Source organism: Ammospiza caudacuta, chromosome 6 (assembly GCF_027887145.1).
Source record: "Ammospiza caudacuta isolate bAmmCau1 chromosome 6, bAmmCau1.pri, whole genome shotgun sequence".
Taxonomy (NCBI): Eukaryota; Metazoa; Chordata; class Aves; order Passeriformes; family Passerellidae; genus Ammospiza; species Ammospiza caudacuta.
Window position 1 is genome coordinate 9842525 of NC_080598.1, and position 21482 is coordinate 9864006.

The 21482-nt window shown below is 40.3% G+C and overlaps 1 protein-coding gene across 1 annotated transcript in view; it reads right to left on the bottom strand.

Annotated features, from left to right (window-relative positions):
* Positions 1 to 21482, bottom strand: part of SLC6A5 (solute carrier family 6 member 5) — a 30629-nt gene that overhangs the window by 793 nt on the left and 8354 nt on the right. Inside the window, exons 9-15 of the mRNA XM_058806774.1 lie at positions 20887 to 20990; positions 18240 to 18364; positions 15146 to 15258; positions 14363 to 14494; positions 12725 to 12824; positions 5846 to 5946; positions 2823 to 2990 (exon numbers count right to left, since the gene is read on the bottom strand). Of these exons, the coding sequence (XP_058662757.1) occupies positions 2823 to 2990; positions 5846 to 5946; positions 12725 to 12824; positions 14363 to 14494; positions 15146 to 15258; positions 18240 to 18364; positions 20887 to 20990 (843 nt within the window). The remainder of the gene's footprint in view (positions 1 to 2822; positions 2991 to 5845; positions 5947 to 12724; positions 12825 to 14362; positions 14495 to 15145; positions 15259 to 18239; positions 18365 to 20886; positions 20991 to 21482) is intronic.

A 21482-nucleotide genomic window follows, 5' to 3' on the forward strand; every position in this document is an offset into this window, starting at 1 on the left:
CCTGGGCTCTGTAGGAAGGTCTCTGAGCCCCCCAGGCAGGGTCTTGAGCCATCCAGGGCAGCCAGAGGAATTTCCTGGGTTCTGACACACTGCTCAGCATCTGTGTGGCACAAGGTTTCCAAGACTAATAGGGGATCAAGTGGCCAGGTTTTAATGGTACATTCTACCCCACAGCATGTGAGGGGGGCTCGGAACCACTGCCACAGACTGTGAGGCTCTCTCACTGAAGGACATGTGCACAATTACTCAGCCCAATGGTCTAAGCAGTGGGTAAGTGCATTAAAATAATTGGATTTATAGTTAGCATATTTCCCCAAAGTAAACAAATTACCAAAAAGTAGTATATCACTAGGAAAGATTTTAATTTTGAGATGACAAAATGTTTTGTTTCTATCTGCGGGAAAAAAGAAAGAGGAGAATGTCAACCTGGCAAACAACAAAAATTTTCTGATCTTTCCACTGAGTTCTTTATTGAATATATAATTTGATTGGTGCATTCACAGATAAAAAGGAAAGAAAACGTATTTTTGATGACTTAAGAGGGAACAATTATATGTTTATTACCTAATAAAGTGGATCAGACTTCTCTATCAGTTATTTTAATCTCTGCTTAATTACCAGTTTGCAACTTTTACCTCCCAAATCAACCATAATAATTTTATACAGCAGACTCAATATTGAGGAAACACCAGACTACAGCTGAAAGATCTTGAGCAAAACCAGATCCAACTCTTGGGTGTTTCTTTGGGTGCACACCTGGAAACCCAGTAAGGGAAGCACCCTGGTTTTGGGGCAATTTGTGTGCCAGTTTTAGACATGAGAAGTTTTGAAGCATTTGTGTCAGTGGGAGAAGCTGATGAGCCAAAGAAGAAGCAAATCTAATCCACATTAGGTCATTTCCTAATGCTGCTCTACCCAAGAGCTGGATGACCCTTTAGACAAGTGGCCTCATTGCTGCTTGGATGCTCTCCCTAGGCTGTCCCACCACTGTGAAAATTCCTCTCCTACAACATTCCTTTGCTCCATGGGTAGCAGAGAAGCGTGGTCTTTTCCCTTAGGCATGTGTAGTGTGACATATTGAGAGACCAAAGAGATTATGCTATTTTAGTACATTTTCTCTCCTTTTCATTTTTTGAAGCAAGAAACGGCCCCGGTGGGATTTGCAGGGAAGCTGAACTGTAAAAGCAGCTACAGAAAGGGGAGAGAGTGTCTGTTCCTTCTCCCAAGGTGGCAGCAGCACAAGCAGCAGGCACTGATGAGAAGGCAGAACTGAGAAAGCCTCAAAGACTTAAAATAAGAGCACTGAGCTTCTCCAGAAAGCAGGGGCAAGGCAAGGAAGGGATGAAATGCTGACACTGCTCATCCTGCCAGGGACTGAGGGATGGGAACAACCAGGGAGAGGGGGTGACAGGCAGGGACAGGACTCAGGGATGCAGAGAAGGAGGTGGCCACCACATTTCTGAAGCAGTGGGGGAAAGTGTCAGGAATCCAATTAGCAAAATAAACAAAAGGACCTTAAATTAAAAATAAATTGCCACCTGGAATTATTTTAAGCCCAGGTGCCAGAAAGGATCAGCCAATTCAGGAAGAATAAAGAGCAGAGAGGTGAAAGCAAAGATTGCCAGCCGGGTTTTGTAATGAGTAGATTGAGATGCATGAAAAGCCTTGCTGGGGGACTCCAGGACCCAGCTTTGCACAAAGGCAACCCCTGATTGACATCTGCTCGTGATGATTCCCCTCTCCTGGTGCTGATTGACCTCTCCTGGTGCTCACTGACCTCTCCTAGTACTGAGTGCCCTCTCCTGGTCCTGACTGAATCTCCTGGTGCTGAGTGCCCTCTCTCCTGGTGCTGATTCCGCTCTCCTGGTGCTGATTCCCCTCTCCTGGTGCTCACTGCCCTCTTCTGGTGCTGATTAAACTCTCCTGGTGCTGATTAAACTCTCCTCGTGCTGATTAAACCCTCCTGGTGCTGATTCACCTCTCCGGATGCTCACTGACCTCTCCTGGTGCTGAGTGCCCTCTCCTGGTCCTGACTGAATCTCCTGGTGCTGATTTCCCTCTCCTGGTACTGATTAAACTCTCCTGGTGCTCACTGACCTCTCCTGGTGCTGAATTCCCCTCTCCTGGTGCTGATTTCCCTCTCCTGGTACTGATTAAACTCTCCTGGTGCTCACTGACCTCTCCTGGTGCTGAATTCCCCTCTCCTGGTGCTCACTGCCCTCTCCAGGTACTGATTAAACTCTCCTGGTGCTCACTGACCTCTCCTGGTGCTGAGTGCCCTCTCCTGGTGCTCACTGACCTCTCCTGGTGCTGATTAAACTCTCCTGGTGCTGATTAAACTCTCCTGGTGCTGAGTGCCCTCTCCTGGTGCTGATTCCCCTCTCCTGATGCTGACTGACCTCTCCTGGTGCTGATTTCCCTCTCCTGGTGCTGAATTCCCCTCCCCTAGTTTTGAGACCACGCTCCCTGGGCACAGCACACACCTGCAGCTGAGGCTTCCTGTGGCTGTGTGCTGCTTTTGCAAAAAGGCCAACGAATCTAGAACAACTTTCTCCCAATAAAGCCATACAAAACCTGGTAAAATTTATCTAGAGCTCATAAAACAAAACACTCCTCAATTCAGGACTGTGTTTTTTGAAAAAATTAGGAATAGAAGGTCCACAATTTAAATCAACTGAGCATCTCTTTGCAACACAATAAGTGGTTTACCAGAAAGTAATCTGAGCAGTATTGGACATTCAATATCACAAAAATCGATGGGAAATGAAAGATACTGTCTCCTGTGGCCATATTTTTAAACAGCAAAAAGACAGAAGGATTACCTCAATAAATTTTCCTGGGGCTAGATGCATTTTTATCACAAACATCACTGGGATCCAGATGACTGAGCAGGCCAGCATCAGCCAGCCGAGCACCATGGACCAGCCTGGGTAGTGGTAGGCTCCATAAGTCATGGGTTCCCACTGGTAAAAGCTGAAGCACAGAATAAACTGGGAACAAGAAAGGAAAGCAAATATGTTTGAGTAAGCAAAACAAGCTGTGCCACAAATTGTGGGTATCCACACTCACAGAGTTGGTGTCTATGGAATACACATAAAGCCACATCCACCTAAGGCAGGGTGCTGCCACAAGCTCTAATCAATGGGTCAGAGCCTGAATCTAATGAGTTTCTAGGAAATCTTGCAAAATCCCACAAAAATCACTGTATTTGTGCCAGAATAATTGAAATAGAATCTTGTCCCTAGAGTAACATGCCTTATTACATGGTCTATTGGCAGTTTTACCTAATGTGATTATGGTAAGTTCCCCATTTCACTTACTGTGTGAACAGCAATACATCTGCTTACATTTGTGCATAATTCAGTAACTTTTGGAAAATGCCTGTGCTTGCAGTAATTGCACACAGAAGATTTATAGAAGTATAACGAGGTGAAGGCACATATAAAAATGATCAGCTTTAGTTCCAGAGATGTGGAGTCTAATGAAAGTCTAATATTAGGCTATCCAAATGTATCAAATATTAGCTTTACAGAGGCAATAATAGAAAAGAATTCATTGCTTGGTTTTGCTTTGTCTGTTTCCGTTGCTTAAAAATTGAATGATGACTGATCAGTGTCAGTTTATTTCTCACTGTAAGTTCACTAAATATTGCATTTGCAGGGAACAGCAACAGAACATGCAAGTTTAGAGAGTAAACACGGTCAGTTCCAATTTGTTTTCCTTAACAAACAACATAATTTCCTATTTCCTGGTTGTGATTACTGACAGGAGCTACCAGCACAAGTCTGACTAGTAAAAGATCTGAGCAATTTGCAGAAAAGCCTTACAATTCCCTTCAGAAGTGTGAAATAGGGTCTAAGGCAGCATCTTGAAAACAACCACTGGAAAAAACACAAAGAGCTAAAACAATCCCATGTGCACACGCCTTCATCTTTAAAAAGATCCCCAAGAGGAGATAAATACCATTGATGTCATCCCAACACTATAAACTGGACTATGTCTTCAAACTTTTTCAAAGTGATCTGCAAACTTCAAGCATACATTGTCACAATCAAACTACAGGTGGATAAGATAGATTGCTCTGGTTTTCACACAGATCAATGCTGTAGTGCAGTGCAGACAGCAGGTAAAGAAAATCTATGCAAGAAAATTCATTTTACCCATTGGAGAAATCGTTCTCACTGTAGAAAATGTCATTTCTTCACAACTCAGGATTCTGTGAGCTCACCAAAACTCACTGGTGCCTTCACACAGGCATTCCTGTCTGTGAAAACTAAACCTTTTCCAGTTTTCAGAAAAAACATGTCCTCATTTGTGAATGAACAATACTGAAAATAAGTTGTTAACTTCAGCCAGTGCCTTTTTCTTCCCCCTCCAGAGGAAGATTTGCCAACACTTACCCTGCACTAAAGGACAGAATCTTGCTGCACCTGGGGTTCAGGCTTGAGAGCTTCCAAGGGGAGGTACAGGCACTCAAACAGAAGATACTGGTAAAGAAGGCTCTGTTGTTTTGTGCTGATTTGTCAAGCTGGAAGCTTTTGAAATGGCTAAAATAATTATTTCATTCTTGTGCCAAAAAAAATAAATATATATATATATGATTGCAGATTGTATCTGCACAGAGGTTAAAACGTAAAGGAAGCACTGTGTTAGAAACCTAGATGGCAAATGTAGATACAGATATTGGATTCGGTCCCCTGGACTTGAAAAACTTTCATAGCAATGGAGAAATTGAGAACGTGACATATTTTTTTATTAAATGGAGACCTAAACGACATATTTTTTTATTAAATGGAGACCTAAACGTGAAGCAAATGCTAACTGAATTTGAAGGAAGGTGTTGGGGAGGAAATAAAAATGAAAGGAAAATAGGAAGAATAATAAACATAGACCAAAGTCGCTCTGGTTTTAGATTTCAGGGCTCCTTTCCGGGCGCTGTCCCGCAGCGCCACCTCCCGGGCCCGGGCACTGGGGACGGGACAGTCCCGCTCTTCCTCCTCCTCCTCCTCCTCTCCCTCTGCCACTCTGCTCCACCTCAGCCTTCCCAAAGCATCCCTCTTACACCAGCTTCTGTGGCAATAAAATGGCTTTTGTCCCTAGCTCCGTCTGACAGCGCACAGGAAGATCTTGGTTTTCCCTGTGCATACATAAATATCACACACACACACAGAGATTAGATATAGATATAGATACATAGATATAGATATATAGATATATAGATATATAGATATATAGATATATAGATACGTAGATTTATATATATATAGATATGTATTAAATATCATATAGATATATAGATATATAGATATATAGTTATGGATATATAGATAAGTATTAAATATAATCTAGATCTATAGATATAGATAGATATACATATCTATATAGATATGTATAAAACATATTGTATTTACATTATATATTTATAAGTATTATATTTATAAATATATTTATATTTATATTCATAAATAGTGTATATTCATTCTATATTTTAAATATTTTTAATTTTTAAACATATATTTTAAATATTTTTAACTTTTTATATTTTTGTATATATTTTTATATATATATTTACATATTTATATACAATAATCTCTAATGCTGCAGTGCAGTGGTGTGCCACAGCAGCATTTTGCATGGCCAGGAAAAGGCCACCGTTTTCCTGGAGGACTCACCATCCCTCCCCACCAAAACCACCATTCCTTACGCTGTTTCTTCTACATGCCCATGGCAAGAGCACATGTGCTGTCATCCAAGTTCTAGCTGCTAACACCCAGAAACATCATGCATAATGAACAAAAACCAGCAAAACTCTTTGGAGAAGATGTTAATTTTTTTTTTCCCTTACTGTTAAAATAGTTGGGGTCACAAATGCCCAACAGACTCTCCAGAATTTACTTGGCTGGAATCCAATCATCATTTCTATATCTTCACAAAATCTTTGCAGTCCTGTGAACAGCAAAAGAAGGAGCAGTTAGGTGTGAAGGAAAGCAGCTGCAGTCTGCAGCAGAGCTCTGGTGCCCTCCCTTGTGTCCAACTATGAAAACTAACTCCAAATTTTTGTTTGAAAGCTTCCTTGGACGATCTAAGTACACAGTAAAAATGGGACTAATAGAGTGGGAACCATTCCAATAAAGTATTTCCTTAGGGATTAAAGCAATTGAGCTTTTACATTGAGATGAGGTGTTTAATATGTTTTGTGTTAAAGCATTGCTGATATGTACTGGGTAGCTGCAATTGTTTTTCTGTTTGTTTTATTCCCCTGTGAAGATCAGCCTTATTAATATTCAGGCAATATTTCAGCTTCTCTTTACCTGCTACATGACTGGATCACAGCTGTACCCCTCAGCACTGAAACTGGTGATGTCCTGCTCTTTTTCACCTGATGCATAATTGATATTTAAAATTCCTAAAGAGCACCTGTAAATATTTTGAATTATATTCAATGTTGTCTGAACAAAAAGCTCAGCTGATACATTAACCTTCATATAAGGTCACTTGAGTTAACAAAAGATGCAAGATTGGGAAATGGTATTTCAGCCATTGTGCAGCTCCTCCCTGGCCGTGCCATGTGCCAGGAAAGGTGTGCTGGTCAGCAGCTGCTATTCCTGCTGGTTATTACTAACTTAGTCATTAGCAATTTCATTATCAGTGATTTATCCAAAAGCTTAAAGAAACCCTAAAACTGATTACAGCTTTCCTCATTGTAATAAGAAGGGAGAGGTCAGAGCTCATCTGTTCACATAAAAGTTAAAAATTTGGGCCAATTTAATCTAAATTTTGCAAAGCATTATTCTGCAGCATTTTGTCTAACTTGCATGATGTGGGGAAAGCTTAAATACTGGAGAAAAGGCTTTGAGTAAGGGAAGAAATACTTGTAACCAAAGTAATAAACTTCTTTATTCCTTATTGTATGGAGTCAGCTGCTGCAGCTGCTGACTGTAAGAAGGGATAATCCCAGCCTTGATCCTCCCAGTTGGGAAGCCTTGCTGTTGATGTCAAGGAGAAATAAATCTATGCACCTGATTGTTCTGAGAATTAAGGAAGTGAAACCCTAGCACTGCTCCATCATCTGTGCCCTGTGGTGCAGGAGAAGGCAGCAGGGCTGGGGGAAGCTTGGCAGCCCCTCAGGGCCAGCTCAGGCACCCAGCATGGGAGAGAAGGGCTAAAGAACCCTGCAATGACAGGGAACACAGAAGGAAAATACAGAAATCAAACAGGAAAGTGGCACTGCAAGGACTGTATTTAAAACCTGCATTGGATGTAAGCTCAGAACACTGAGCCAAGGTAACTCAGGGGTCACTTTTTTCCTTCTGTAATTTCTTTCCTTCTTTTTCCCTTTTACTGACTGCCACAAGTTTTCTTCTTCAGAAAGCCTCTTACATGTGTAAAACACATGTAATTTTTATGACCCATGGAATCACTGTACTTCAGCACCAGGCTGACTGATTGAGTCCTTCTCTGTTTTATAATAGAAGTTTGTATGGAATGGAATGGAATGGAATGGAATGGAATGGAATGGAATGGAATGGAATGGAATGGAATGGAATGGAATGGAATGGAATAGAAGTTTGTCTGGACAAAGTGTGCCCTCCAAGGTCATCGTGTGGTGGAGCTGGAAGGAGGTTTTTGCTGCAGTTGAAAGATTTGTCCCTGTCTTTTGTTTATCTGCAGTGAGTGTGAGGGAGCTGCTCACACAGCAGCCATCCCTGTGCTCTGCTGGGAGCAAAGTTGGGCTTTAATTGCAGCAGCACAAGGTACAGGCTGATGGGCATTTCCACAAAGTTTAAATCTCATTTAAAGTGTCCACTTCAGCCACACTTGCTGCTGCAAAGAAGGGATACCTAACTGGATTATTACCAAGGGTTTCTGCCTCCAAAATTCATGCTGGTTTCGTGAAAACCTGCACAGATTTGTTTGAAACTCCAATTTAAAAAATCAAATAAGGAATTCCTTTTAGGAATGGTCAGTAGATATTCACAGTGTAAAGCACTCTAAAATATTAGCAATTCAGGAGTCAAATGTATATAACAGATTGAGGGATTACATATTACTTATCTCTTTCCAGTGGAAGTTCCACAGAAGAAATGCACAGGATATTTTAGTTTACAGAACACCAACTTTTTTTCCCAGATCTCAGTAAATCTGATCTCCCTCTCAGATCAGCCAGGCCTGCTGAATAAATCTGGGCAATAAACAACACACGATATTCCATATCTGATTTTTCCCTCTCTAAAGTAGAATGATGTATTCATATGTACTGACATATCAAATCCATTTAAAAGGAGACTGCAAACCTAGCCAGACAACTACTTCACTATTCTGCTACAGGTAAAATGTTCAAAATTACTAAAGCTTCCTACAAATACACAGCAGCAGCTTCCACTCACTCTAACAAACCTTCCCAAAAACAAACTGACAAAAACCAGTTCTGCATGGAGCATAAACAAAGTTTCCATCATGTATTTTCAGTTTCCAGCAGTGCTTCGCTCACACACAGGGATTTTTGTCTTTAGCTTAATGCTACAAAATGCAACAGTGGGAATTATGCTGGTGATTAAATTAATACCTCACCTCTAAGCTGTTCTTTACTAATCATTCCTCATAATCTAAACAACTGGAGAATAAACATCTAAAACAGTAAAAAGGTGCATTTGATTGCATCATGAAGCACTGACTCTACTGAAAAATAAGTGATCACAAGGAAATAACCATGTGTCTCTTTTTAATTTAAAAATCTCAGCAAGCTCAGCAAGCAGAACATGTAACAAGCACTAAAGACAAATTTATTTCATCACAACAGCACCTGCCACTGCTTGTGCCAAGCTGCTTGCCATGAAGAGTACAAGTGCACAGAGAAAGGTGGCAGTGGAGTGTAAAACAGCAGTTCTCAGACCTTGAAAATGTATTATGCCAATTCTAAGCACTGCTTGAAGGGATACAGCACAAGCAGCAGCTTTGCTTGTATTTACAACACACAAATCACAAATGCACAGATGTATTCCTGTGCCCAGTCCTTGCTAAAGCAGCTTTAGCACAGTAAAAGCAGCTCTGTCAAACAGGTAATGATTTTAATGTCTTTCCTTTTTATTTAAACAAAAGGAAGCTCCTTAGTCAAGCAAAGGGTTAATTCCTTTGAAACAGATTGCAGCCAAGGTTTTACCAACATCTGTTGATGAACAATCAGTTGTACAGAAAGCATAAAAAGAATAATTGGTAATTTGTCAAACCTTTTCCACATCCGATTACACTGAAGTAATAACTCACTAAAAAAACCTTCTCCTCTATTCAGGCCCTTCCTTTGCAGAGCTATTATTATTTCTGCATTATTTTATGTTGTTGATCAGTGTTAATGCTTTAAGGGATGCTGGAATTGCTGGGCAAGGCAAACACTGGCCAGAGCAGTTTTTTCCTCCAAACCCACTGAGATGTCATTCCACAAATGCTGTTTGCAGTGCTTCTGCCACACAGTGTTCACAGGAGGAACAGAGCCGCTTCTTGCTCCCTGTTTGCCTTCATCCTTATTTGAAATCATGCAGAGCAAATAAATTTCACAGATTTAAGTAGCTTTTAAAATATTAAAAATATTTTAAGCACGTATTTTTTCTCTTTCACACTAATAGCAATGGCTTTAAAGGGGGCAATATTTGGCACAGAGCAGGTGATGCTGTTGGTGCTGGTGGCCATGAGGAGTGAAAACATCTAGCACAGCATGGCTCAGGCCTGCTGTCAGCAAAGTGAGGAGGAGAAGGAAGGCAAAAAATCCCCAGCAAACCCTTAAAATCTTTGCAAGTCTCCCCACTTGTCACTGCCTATGAAATTGCATTGATTTTAGAGAAGCTGGCTTTCATTTCACCTCTAAACCAGCTCTACTTGAACTGTTTACATTCCAGGGACATAAAAAAGCAAAGAATTTTGTTCAATCAAAACATGACTGGCCTAAATCAACTTTTCTTTCTGTGTTTTGAGTATTTCCATAATATTCTGTAGCATTTCCTCACTAGGTCACGTCTGGCTTAGCAGCCAATCTCTCAGACATACTCACTGAATTGGATGTCAGTGGAGGTTAAAATACACTGCTGAATTTCCATGAAACCAGAGAAAACAAGGAAGGGCTGATTCCCTGTCCTGTCTATAGCATTGATTTCTCCAGCAAGAGCACCAAATTCTGCATGATTTGGAACCTGTACTATAGTTTAAATTCCCCATGATTTGAAGCCCATACTATAGTTTAAATTCTGCATGATTTGAAACCTGTACTATAGTTTAAATTCCCCATGATTTGAAGCCCATACTATAGTTTAAATTCTGCATGATTTGAAACCTGTACTATAGTTTAAATTCCCCATGATTTGAAACCTGTACTATATTTAAAAGCACTTATATTACAGAGTGGACTCCACAACACAGGCAGGTACAAGTATTCAGTGAAAAGGGCCAGAACCCAGAGTCAGTGGCTACACAAGCAGCTTCAGCAGAACATCTTGGATTTTTATGCCTAGCTGATTAAACTATGTAATTATTCCTGTCCACAGCAACAGCAGAAACAGCCTTCCATTCCAGGCATAAATTAATTCTTTATGGTTTGTGGGAAGATCTTCACATTTCCAAGAATCAGTCTCCTGAAAACACTGGGCAAGTCTAGGAGCACATCAGCAGCTGGTATCAATTGTGGTAACTACAGCAGCTTTGTGATGATTGCACTGTTTCACACTGAGGATCTTCCTCACAATTTAATGTGCATCAACAGGGATCAGCATCACTGGTGTGACCACTGTGGATAATTAATCACCCTGAGTAGCTGCACAATCTTGAGGCTACGTTATGGACAAATAGGAAGGAGGAAAGTTGGGTGTGCACATGGGGAAAAAGCCTTCAGAAATTGTTAAACACTGTGTTGGGTTTGCAGGGACAGGTTTTGGCTTCTGTGAAAAGCTGTAAAGGCTTCCCCTGTGTCTGGCAGAGGCAATCCCTGGAGGCTCCAGGGCAGACCCACCACTGCTAAATCAGAGCCAGTCAGGAAGGGGAGCAACATCTCTGATAACGGATTTTAAAAGGACAAAAAAAAGTTATTGCACAAAAGTTATTATTCTCAACAGAGAAGAGCAGGCTGAGAACATGAGAGGAACAGCCCTGCAGACACCCAGGGCAGGGTGAAGGAGGGGCAGGAGCTGCTGCAGGTGCTGGAAATGAGATTCCCCTGCAGCCCCTGGCGAGGCAGCTGTGACCCTGCAGCCCAGGGAGGGCACAGGGATGCACAGACCCACCTGCAGCCAGGGAGGGCACAGGGATGCACAGAGCCACCTGCAGCCCATGCAGGGCACAGGGATGCACAGACCCACCTGCAGCCCAGGGAGGGCACAGGGATGCACAGACCCACCTGCAGCCAGGGAGGGCACAGGGATGCACAGACCCACCTGCAGCCCAGGGAGGGCACAGGGATGCACAGACCCACCTGCAGCCAGGGAGGGCACAGGGATGCACAGACCCACCTGCAGCCCATGGAGGGAGGGCACAGGGATGCACAGACCCACCTGCAGCCCAGGGAGGGCACAGGGAGGCACAGACCCACCTGCAGCCCAGGGAGGGCACAGGGATGCACAGAGCCACCTGCAGCCCAGGGAGGGCACAGGGATGCACAGACCCACCTGCAGCCCAGGGAGGGCACAGGGATGCACAGACCCACCTGCAGCCCAGGGAGGGCACAGGGAGGCACAGACCCACCTGCAGCCATGCAGGGAGGGCACAGGGAGGCACAGACCCACCTGCAGCCCATAGCACTGCACCCCATGGAAGAGTGGCCCACATCACAGACATTCATGGACAACTGTTGCTCATGAAATGGACTCGTATTGGAGAGGTTCATGGAGAGCTGCCCTGTGGGAATCACCCCATCCTGGGGCAGGGGAAGGACTCCTCTCCTGAGCAGCAGCAGCATGAACAACTGTGATGAACTCACCATAACTCCCATTCCCCATCTCCCTGTGCTCCTGTGGGCATGAGATAGAGCTGGGAAGGAGGGAGGGATGGGGGCAAAGTGTTCTTAGGTTTTATTTTCATCTCATTATCCTGCTCTGTTTTTCTTAGCAATAAATGCAATTAATATCCCCGAATTGAGTGTGTTTTGCCCATGACAGTATTGGTTGAACAACCTGCCCCAGTCCTTATCTCAAACCATGACCATTTGTTATATTTTCTCTCCCATGCCCAGATGCAGAAGGCAGTGAAGAGAGCAGCTCTGGTGGGTGCCTGGCATCCAGCTAGGGCCACCCTAAAATAGTAATAATAAATAAATAAATAAATAAATAAATAAATAAAGTATACATATCTATTTTTAAGATAGATAGATAGATAGATAGATAGATAGATAGATAGATAGATAGATAGATATAGATATCGTACATATAAATCTCTATTGGCTCAGGAGGTCTCTGTCCCTAAAACTGTTGAAGCACAAAAGCACCCCTGGAAAAATGTCACTAAATATTAGCTCTATTCTCATACTCATATCTTTGAGCTGTTGGTGGAAAATGACTCGAGACTGCATGAAAGTCTTTTGAATACATGCATTTAAAGGGATCCTGAAGTCCTGCCATGCTTCTGTCCAAACTAAGAGTGTTTTGGGGCTTTTATTACAGAGAAAAATCACTCCTTTCCTCAAGAATTTCCCTTATAATTCTCTAACATGTTGCTTTGACAGAGGCTGTCCAATAACGTTTGTTCTTACCGTAGATGTAGGAAACTCCAACAAGCTCAAAGATGGCAATGATGACAAGAGAGTAGGAGGCTGCGTAAGTGTCCACAAGCTGCAGCATGTACATTCCACCCTGGGGAGAGAAAGAGAGAGGATTACCCGTGGCACTGAGGCAGGACAGGAGCAGGAGCCAGGGCAGCACCCACACCTCAGCTGGAGCCAGGCTCCTCCTTCTGGCTCAATGAATAGCAAACCCAACAGGAAAAAAGCAGAGGGCACACCTGATTCTGCTACCTAGCACAGCTTGGGAGGACTTTGAATTCAGTCCTTCGAGATGCAGGACTGAACTGTGATCAGAACTCCCACCTGCGGTGTCTCAAACCACATAATACCACAACAAAATCAAAATCTTCATTGGAAGCACAACTGCCATAATAATGAGTCCAGTTCATCTGTTTGGAAAGGATTTAATATCCTGTCTACATGATGGAGTTAAGCAGCACAATTCAAGTGAATAAAGGACTGAATCCTTCCCAGGCTTTAGGACAGCCTAAAAAAGCTGGGCTGGTAGGTGGTGAGGTAAGGGGGAAGAAAAGAAAGAAAAAGGGGTGGAAGGATGGATAAAATCTTAAGATTTTGTCCATCTCATCTTGAAATTATATATCATGCTGAAGGTATTAGTGAAGAAGACACTGAAGTTTATCAGTAGTAGATGGGAATTCCAGTATTAACTCCACAGTTTGCAGAGACCATCAGTATGTGTCTAGTCTCAGAGGAAAGGCACTCAAAACAGGCGTGCATATTCATATCACATTCAAAATTGGGGTTTTTTTTTCTTTATTCATAGAATGGGTTGGGAGAAACATTAGAGATTATTTCATTCCAACCCCCCACTATCCCAGGTGGCTCCCAGCCCTGTCCAGCCTGGCCTTGGGGCCTTGGGCACTGCCAGGGATCCAGGGGCAGCCCCAGCTGCTCTGGGCACCCTGTGCCAGGGCCTCACACCCTCACAGGGAAGGATTTCTTCCTAATGTCTGATCTAAACCTGCCCTCTGTCAGTGTGGGTTGAATACTTTATTTATTACTATTACTGTACTATATATATATATATATATATATATATATATATAGTACAGTAATATATATATACACACTATATATATACAGTACTATATATATATACACACTATATGTACACTACGTATACATATACTTTATATATACATACTTTATATATATAAAAAGTATAGTAATAGTAATAGTATTTATTTATTACTATTATTGTTTATTTATTACTATTACTGTTTATTTATTACTGTTACTATTTATTTATTTATTGCTATTATTACTATTACTATTATTACTATTACTAATTTATATATTTATGACTATTACAAAATATTTATTTTTTGGAGATGTTTGGCTAGAGAAAATTTTAAAGACCTGATTCTCAGAAAGGCTTGAACAGCAATGTCTTTTAAGAATATCTCAGCCAGAGCATCCTTTTTGTTTGTTTGTTTGTTTGTTTTTAATAACGTTTTCAGACACAGAATGTATCACTTGTGGCAGAATTCAGAACTCAGCCGAACATTTTGCAGCCTGTGCAGGAGAAAAGCAGCCAGCAGAGGGGGACTGGGGCCAGGCAGCGGTGCTCAAAGGCAGTGTGGTTACCTGAGTGATCATAGGAAAGCCCATGATGAAGAAGGACACGCAGCAGCCCAGGGTGAACAGAGCCTTGTGTGTCCGCAGGTACTTGGGGAACTCGTCTGACACCGAGGTCACGATGGTTTCGATGGTGGCAAACTGAAACACAAACCAAAGGGTTCATTCCAATGCACACACAGCAGAGAAAACATCAGAATTTGAACATTATTTTGAGTCCTAGGTGGTAAATGCTCAGATGGCAGCACCAAAGCTCTGCCAAAATGATTTCAGCCTTGATGACCTTACTGCATTCCTCCTTTTTCATGAGTCACTGCTCACATGTGTCACAGACATCTTTTAAGGAAAATCCTTTCCTTAGGATTTTTCCTCCTGAGAAGCTGGGAGGCCTCAGGAACAAAATGCAAACAATGATTATCTGCTGCTGTGGAATGCAACAGGTGCATCTGTGATTGCTCTCATGTGGTTGTTTGTAATTAATGGCCAATCACAGTCAGCTGGCTTGGACAGAGAGTCTGGGACAGAGCCTTTGTTATCATTCCTTCCTATTCTTAGCTAGCCCTCTGATGAAATCCTTTCTTCTATTCTTTTAGTATAGTTTTAATGTAATATATATCATAAAATAATAAATCAACCTTCTGAAACATGGGGTCAGATCCTCATCTCTTCCCTCATCCTCAGACCCCTGTGAACACCACCACACACATGGGAAATAGCAATCAACTGCACAGTCCTCCAAACAAATAAATAGGAAAATCAAAAGGAAAAGAATGGGACACAAAAGCAGTTTACCATGGTATCTAATCCAAGAGTTAGGAGCATCAAAAAGAATATTATAGCCCAGAAGGGAGAGAGGGGGAGCCTTGTTAAGGCTTCTGGGTAAACCACAAAAGCAATCCCAGGACCTAGAAATAAGACAAATAAAGATTATCAGATTCAGTCTTTCCTATTTACAAAAAAGTTTAAACATTGCAGAGTTTAGCATTACCTGATTGATTTCTATTTACACTGTAAATTTCAAATCACTTAGTCCAACTTTCCAAGCAGAATGCATATTCAACCAGTATACAAACAAACTGATCCAAAAGTTTTTAAAAATAGCAAAAATTGCACACTGCAGCAATGTTTCTGTGATCAAATTCCTGCCACCTCCCTGCCAATTAGCAACCCATGGCAAACATCCACACCTCAGTGCTGCAACATGAATGGAAATGCAAATACTCTTCTTCAACTCGTTGCCACGCTCTTAAATGAGGAGAGAATATAAAATATATGCCCAGAGATCTGACAGCAGACAGAAGGCAACAACTACTGTGATTCTAAAAAAATCCACAAGAAAACCCAAAATAATGCAGAGCGCAAGAAATAAGGAGATGGATTCTTTTAAACTTAAATCAGGAATTTTCCATCCTTTTGGTTGTTTGTCTGGGCTTTTCTTTTGGTATTTTTTTTAATATATATATTGGTCTTTAATTTCTATTGATCATAAAGAAAAACTATTTTTGTAAGTGCTTAGATCTTTTATATATATATATATATATGTGTGTGTGTGTGTGTATATATTGGGCTTTAATTTCTATTGATCATAAAGAAAAACTATTTTTGTAAGTGCTTGGATTTTATATATATATATATTGGTCTTTAATTTCTATTGATCATAAAGAAAAAGTATTTTTCTAAGTGCTTAGATCTTTTTTTAAAATACATATATTGGCCTTTAATTTCTATTTTTCATAAAGAAAAAGTATTTTTGTAAGTGCTTAGATCTTTGTATATGTATATATGTTGTGGTTTAATTTCTATTTTTCATAAAGAAAAAGTATTTTTGTAAGTGCTTAGATCTTTATATATGTATATATATTGGGGTTTCATTTCTATTGTCCATAAATAAAAAGTAATTTGTAAGTGCTTAGATCTTTATATATATATGTATATGTGTATACATATATATTTTTATATATATGTATATATGTATATATATGTGTATATATATGTGTATATATATATGTATATATGTATGTATATATGTGTATATATATAAGTATATATGTATGTATATATAGGGTTTTAATTTCTATATTTCTATTGATCATGAAGAAAAACTATTTTTGTAAGTGCTTAGATCTTTATATATATATGTATATATGTATATGTGTATACATATATATACATATATATTTATATATATGTATATATGTGTGTATATATATGTATATGTGTGTGTATATATGTATATATATGTGTATATATATGTATATATGTATGTGTATATATATGGCTTTAATTTCTATATTTCTATTGATCATAAAGAAAAACTATTTTTGTAAGTGCTTAGATTTTATATATATATATATATATATATATATATATATATATATATATATATATAGGGTTTAATTTCTATTGATCATGAAGTAAAACTGTTTTTGTAAGTGCTCAGCTGTGCCTGGGAGCAGGGGCTGCAGGGCTGTGGTGGCAGCCTTACAGCAGGTGGCAGCTCCTGCCCGTTGATCCCAGCTCAGGGATGCCCCTCCAAGCTCTCTGGGATGTTTCCTGTGAGATACGAATGCCACGAGCCAAATGCCTCATGCCGAGAGAACGGGCTCCCCTCTTCATCTCTCAATTAAAGATTTCTTCTCGGCTGTTGGAGGTAAGGGCTCCGTTTAAACTCGCTGCCTGCATCTAGAAGTTTAATTAAGTCTCAGAATAACGAGTTCCCATTAATCACTCCTCTAGGAAAAGTTAAATTATAGAATATAAGCATGTCTCCAGGTCAGCCCCTCACACCTGGTAGCATCCAACCACAGGAAATAATCACAGGGAGGCAACCTCCCATTCCTTCCATCTTCCAAGATTTGGTGGGTATGAACTCTTTATAAAAGTGCATTAAAGCCAGGAAAACTCCAAGTGCTTTATATGTCTTAAAAAGTAAAATTACCTTGAAGTTTCATTTTAAAGTATAACATCTTTCAACTACACTATATATAAGGAATAATATTTTTCAGCTGTAGCTCTGTTCTTAATCAGAGACTAGAACAAAAAGAAGTTGTGCTGTCTTTCCCTCCAAGTTTCATTTGTTCACCAGATAAACTAGTTTTTCCTAAAAAGAAAACTCTAAATGAAAAAAAAAAAAAAAAAAAAAAGTACTATGTTTTTCAGATTAATAATTTAGGAGAGGAAAAAAAAGGAAAAAAATTTAAAACCCTTTGTATTTCCGTTAACATTTTCCTTCAAGGTTTTGAAAACTTGAAGGGAGATTACGCTTCATCCCTGGAGCTGCTCTAGCAATGACTGGCACTCAGAGCCATGGTTTAGTTGGTGTGGTGGTGCTCAGCTCTACCAGTTCAGTCTCTCAGATCCCCACTAGTGACCATCTCTCTTCGCTAACCAAGGTGTTCCAATCAGCCCTTCAGAAATGTTTGACTTCTCTGTGGAGGCATCTCCTTGCTCCCCGCAGTTCAGGAGCACAATCCACCCCTCGTGCCAGATTTCTGTCACCCAAAATTCCAACCACCAGAGGTAACTTTTCCCTTGGAGAGGATTTGGCAAACAGCAGCAGAGAACAATGAGAAGGCCAATAACCATCGCAGCCTACCCTCCATCAGTCATTTACACAAAGGTTTAAAATGAGTCTCAGTTTCCTTCCTTCTCTTACCAAACAAGTCATTAAGAGGCTTTAATTAAAATCTTGACTTCCAGACTGCCTTCTCCTGTGCAGAAATGTCTACACATGGTTTAGCAATCCACAACAGTTTGAAGCCATCATTCCCACCTCCAATACCAATGATACTGGAGTGATCATATATCAGATATCTGTGATCATCAACAACAGAGCTGGAAGTGCCTCGGGTGCCTGTCTGAGTAATGAAATGCCAGTGAGCCCTACCTTGGTCTGCCACAGCTTCAATATTCACTTTGAGCTCGTTTGCCATGAAGCCAATGACTGAGAAGATGACAAAGCCTGCAAATATGCTTGTGGCACTGTTGGTACACGTCACTATCAGAGTGTCCCTGCAAAAAAGCACAAGAAGCCTGTTGGGATACACACAGGGAAGGTTTTGTGTATGTATTTGTATTTCAGGGGTTTCTCATCAGCACACACAGCTTGTGGGGGTGCTGGTGAAGGCACATTTTACACTCCTCAGGAATCAGGTCTGCAAGCTTCCATCACCCACGTGCTGTGCAGGAGCCACAGGCCCAGCACATCTGCCCTTGGCCTCTCTGAAGAACAGACAGACATGGTGTCTTGATTTCTAACACATTTTTTAACTCTTTTCCCTCACAGGACATCTGCTCTCCACAGTGGGTACGGACTAACCACTGCTGACCAGGTGAGAGGATTTTTGTCTTGTCCTTCTTGTGCTTATACACAAAATTCCAGGGTTAGCTTTCTGTACATTGCAGAGCTTGCTCAATGACCTTCCTGTCTGCACAGGGAGGATTCCTTGGTACCTTTTTCCATGGTGGTTATTATCAAAGGAACCTCAAGAAATCTACAGCTGAACATCTCACTATGCTGGGTATGTCAAGGCTTGACAGCAAACCAGCCCTCGTGAGCCCCATCCATAGTTATTGCATCCTTAGGGATGTAATGGGATCTTTCCGTAGGATTTCTATGGGATTTTTTTTCAATAGGATTTTTCTTTAAACAATATGCATGTCCAGAGAACTTCCCCATAAACTCCTACGTCTTCAGAAAAACAAATCCCTCACTTTAAATGTTTAGGGGGTTTATGTTGGCTAGAATTGTTTATTCCTACTGCTATTGTTTTGTCAGGAAGAGAATGAAACAGAACTTGAGAAGCTGTCAAAGAATCTCACTGAGCTGGCAAACTCCTAGGACATCCAACAGAGCATGTTTAAACGGGAATTATTTTGTTTATTCTTTGGGTCTACAGAAAACAAAAATGATAGTGTGCTGTTTGGAACCATCACGTGTTAACCTTCTTCCAAAACCTAGATAGGTTTGAAATATTTCAGGTATTCATTATGAAGTCAATTTATGTAAATGTACGGCAATTATGGATTTTGGACTATGTTTAAAATCAATGTGTAACTGAAAATTACAATTGATGTATTAAAATGTAATTAATATAGAAATTGAAAGAGAAAATAGTCATACTGCATTTCAATATTCAAGGTTTTGTTGTAAAATTTAAAATATTGGGAGTAACTAAGCTTTTCTAATTATTTCTACTTTGGTCTCTCATATCCCTCCCTAACAGGTAAAGCATCTATATGGTATTAGAACTGTGATATTTTTATACTTCATTACCATGTATTCCCTTCAGTATTTTCATTAAGATCTTCCAAACTCCACAAAAGATTGTTAAGTTAGTGTGGAAAGGTAGCATGATGCTTCCTCCATTTTCTTCCCTGATATTCTGATTGCAATTATTCATAAAAAAAATAAAAAATAAAAAAAGAAGGCTCAGCAATAGCATTTTCAAAAACAGAACCCAAAGGATTGCTGGGTGGGAGTTACTGTGTATGCAACACTGTTAGCTTTCATCCATATTTTGGGATAATTTCATTCAATTACTTTTGAGCACTAGTAAAATATTTTTTAAAATTTCTTTTCAATATCCTCGTCCACATTTCTTTTTTAAGTTAAGTATTCTGTACTGAGAAGCCATAGGAGGTGGCAGTGGAAATCCCAAGGAGAGTTTGCTTTGAAGCCCTGACTGGAGAGAGTTTTTGGGCATCTCTTGGGGGAGTCCCTGTGCACGCTGCTGCTGTCCTGAATCTGCACCTCTGGCACCACAAGGATTGGCAAACTTGGCTCCAGACTGACTTTAAAAACTGTAAAACAGCAGGGAAGCACTCCACTAGTGCCACTTGCTGTTGTGTTTTCCAGCTGCAGACATTTGAGCCAGCGGGCTTTTGCATGAAAAATTATACACTATGACTTTTTCCCATGAAAAAATAGCTCTCAAAGAAGTGATTTTAGATTTCATAGCATGAAATAACTTTTTGCATGTAATGGGAAAAACTGGGAAAAGAAAGAACATTTAGGAGACGTAGGAATCCCATCAATGGAAGTTGCAAATTGAAGTCCTGCATGTTTCACTCTGCTGATGAGCAGTCCTCCAGCAGAGCTGCCAAGTGATTCTGTCTCATTTTCCTGACACATCCCAGGCTGCCCTTCAGCCTCAGCCCCCTGATTCTGAAAGATTTATTATTAACAAAATAATCCTCTGAAGTTCCTGAGCCAGCAGGAACTCTAATAAACCTAAATGATCACCTTGAGAATAGTAGATTAGGATCTGGGGAGAGTTAAAAATACACAAAAATGGTTAAATGTAAACGAAATGCACACACACACACACACAAAATAGGAAAGGAAACAGAAGAGAGGAAAAGAGAAAAATACAAGAGAGGAAAAAAGGACAAAAGGGCAGCAGAGAATAAAAAAGACAAGGGAGAAAAAGACAAGAGATAGGGGTCTTGCAAACCATATTTCTGGAAGATGAAGGATAACTGGTTTTGGACAAACCTGTTCAATAACACAGATGTATTTCACTCTTACACACCTGTAGCAGTTATTGTGGAATTTGTTGTATGAAGAGAGGGTAATTAGACCTCCCCATGCTGCAGATAAGGAGAAGAAAATCTGAGTGGCAGCATCCTTCCAAACCTGAAAGGAAAGAAAATGAAAGAGTGTTAAACCAATGGATGTCAACAGAATATTTAAAAGCAAAATCCTGCCACTAAATACATCAGGCTCATTTGATAAGGAGCACTGTTCTTGTTGAGTCCATCTGAAAGGACACTATAAACCTTGCTGTACATGGGAGGCACAAATATAAAACCCATATTGTTTGATACTTATCCGTTCAAATACATTCAGAAACAAAAAATACAAGTCAAGAGGGAAAACCTGCATCAGATACTGATGTTTTCCTAACAGTGACCCTAAATAACACTTTACCCATGTAAGATGAAGAACAAGTTTCCACAGATGACAACGCCACTTCTGCACATGGAAAATGCTTGCAGCAGACCCCAAGAGATCTGGGATTTATTATTACTATTATTATTATTATTATTATTATTATTATCATTATCATCATGCCTATGTATTATAGATTATTGTATATTATATTGTTGTATATTATATTATATTATA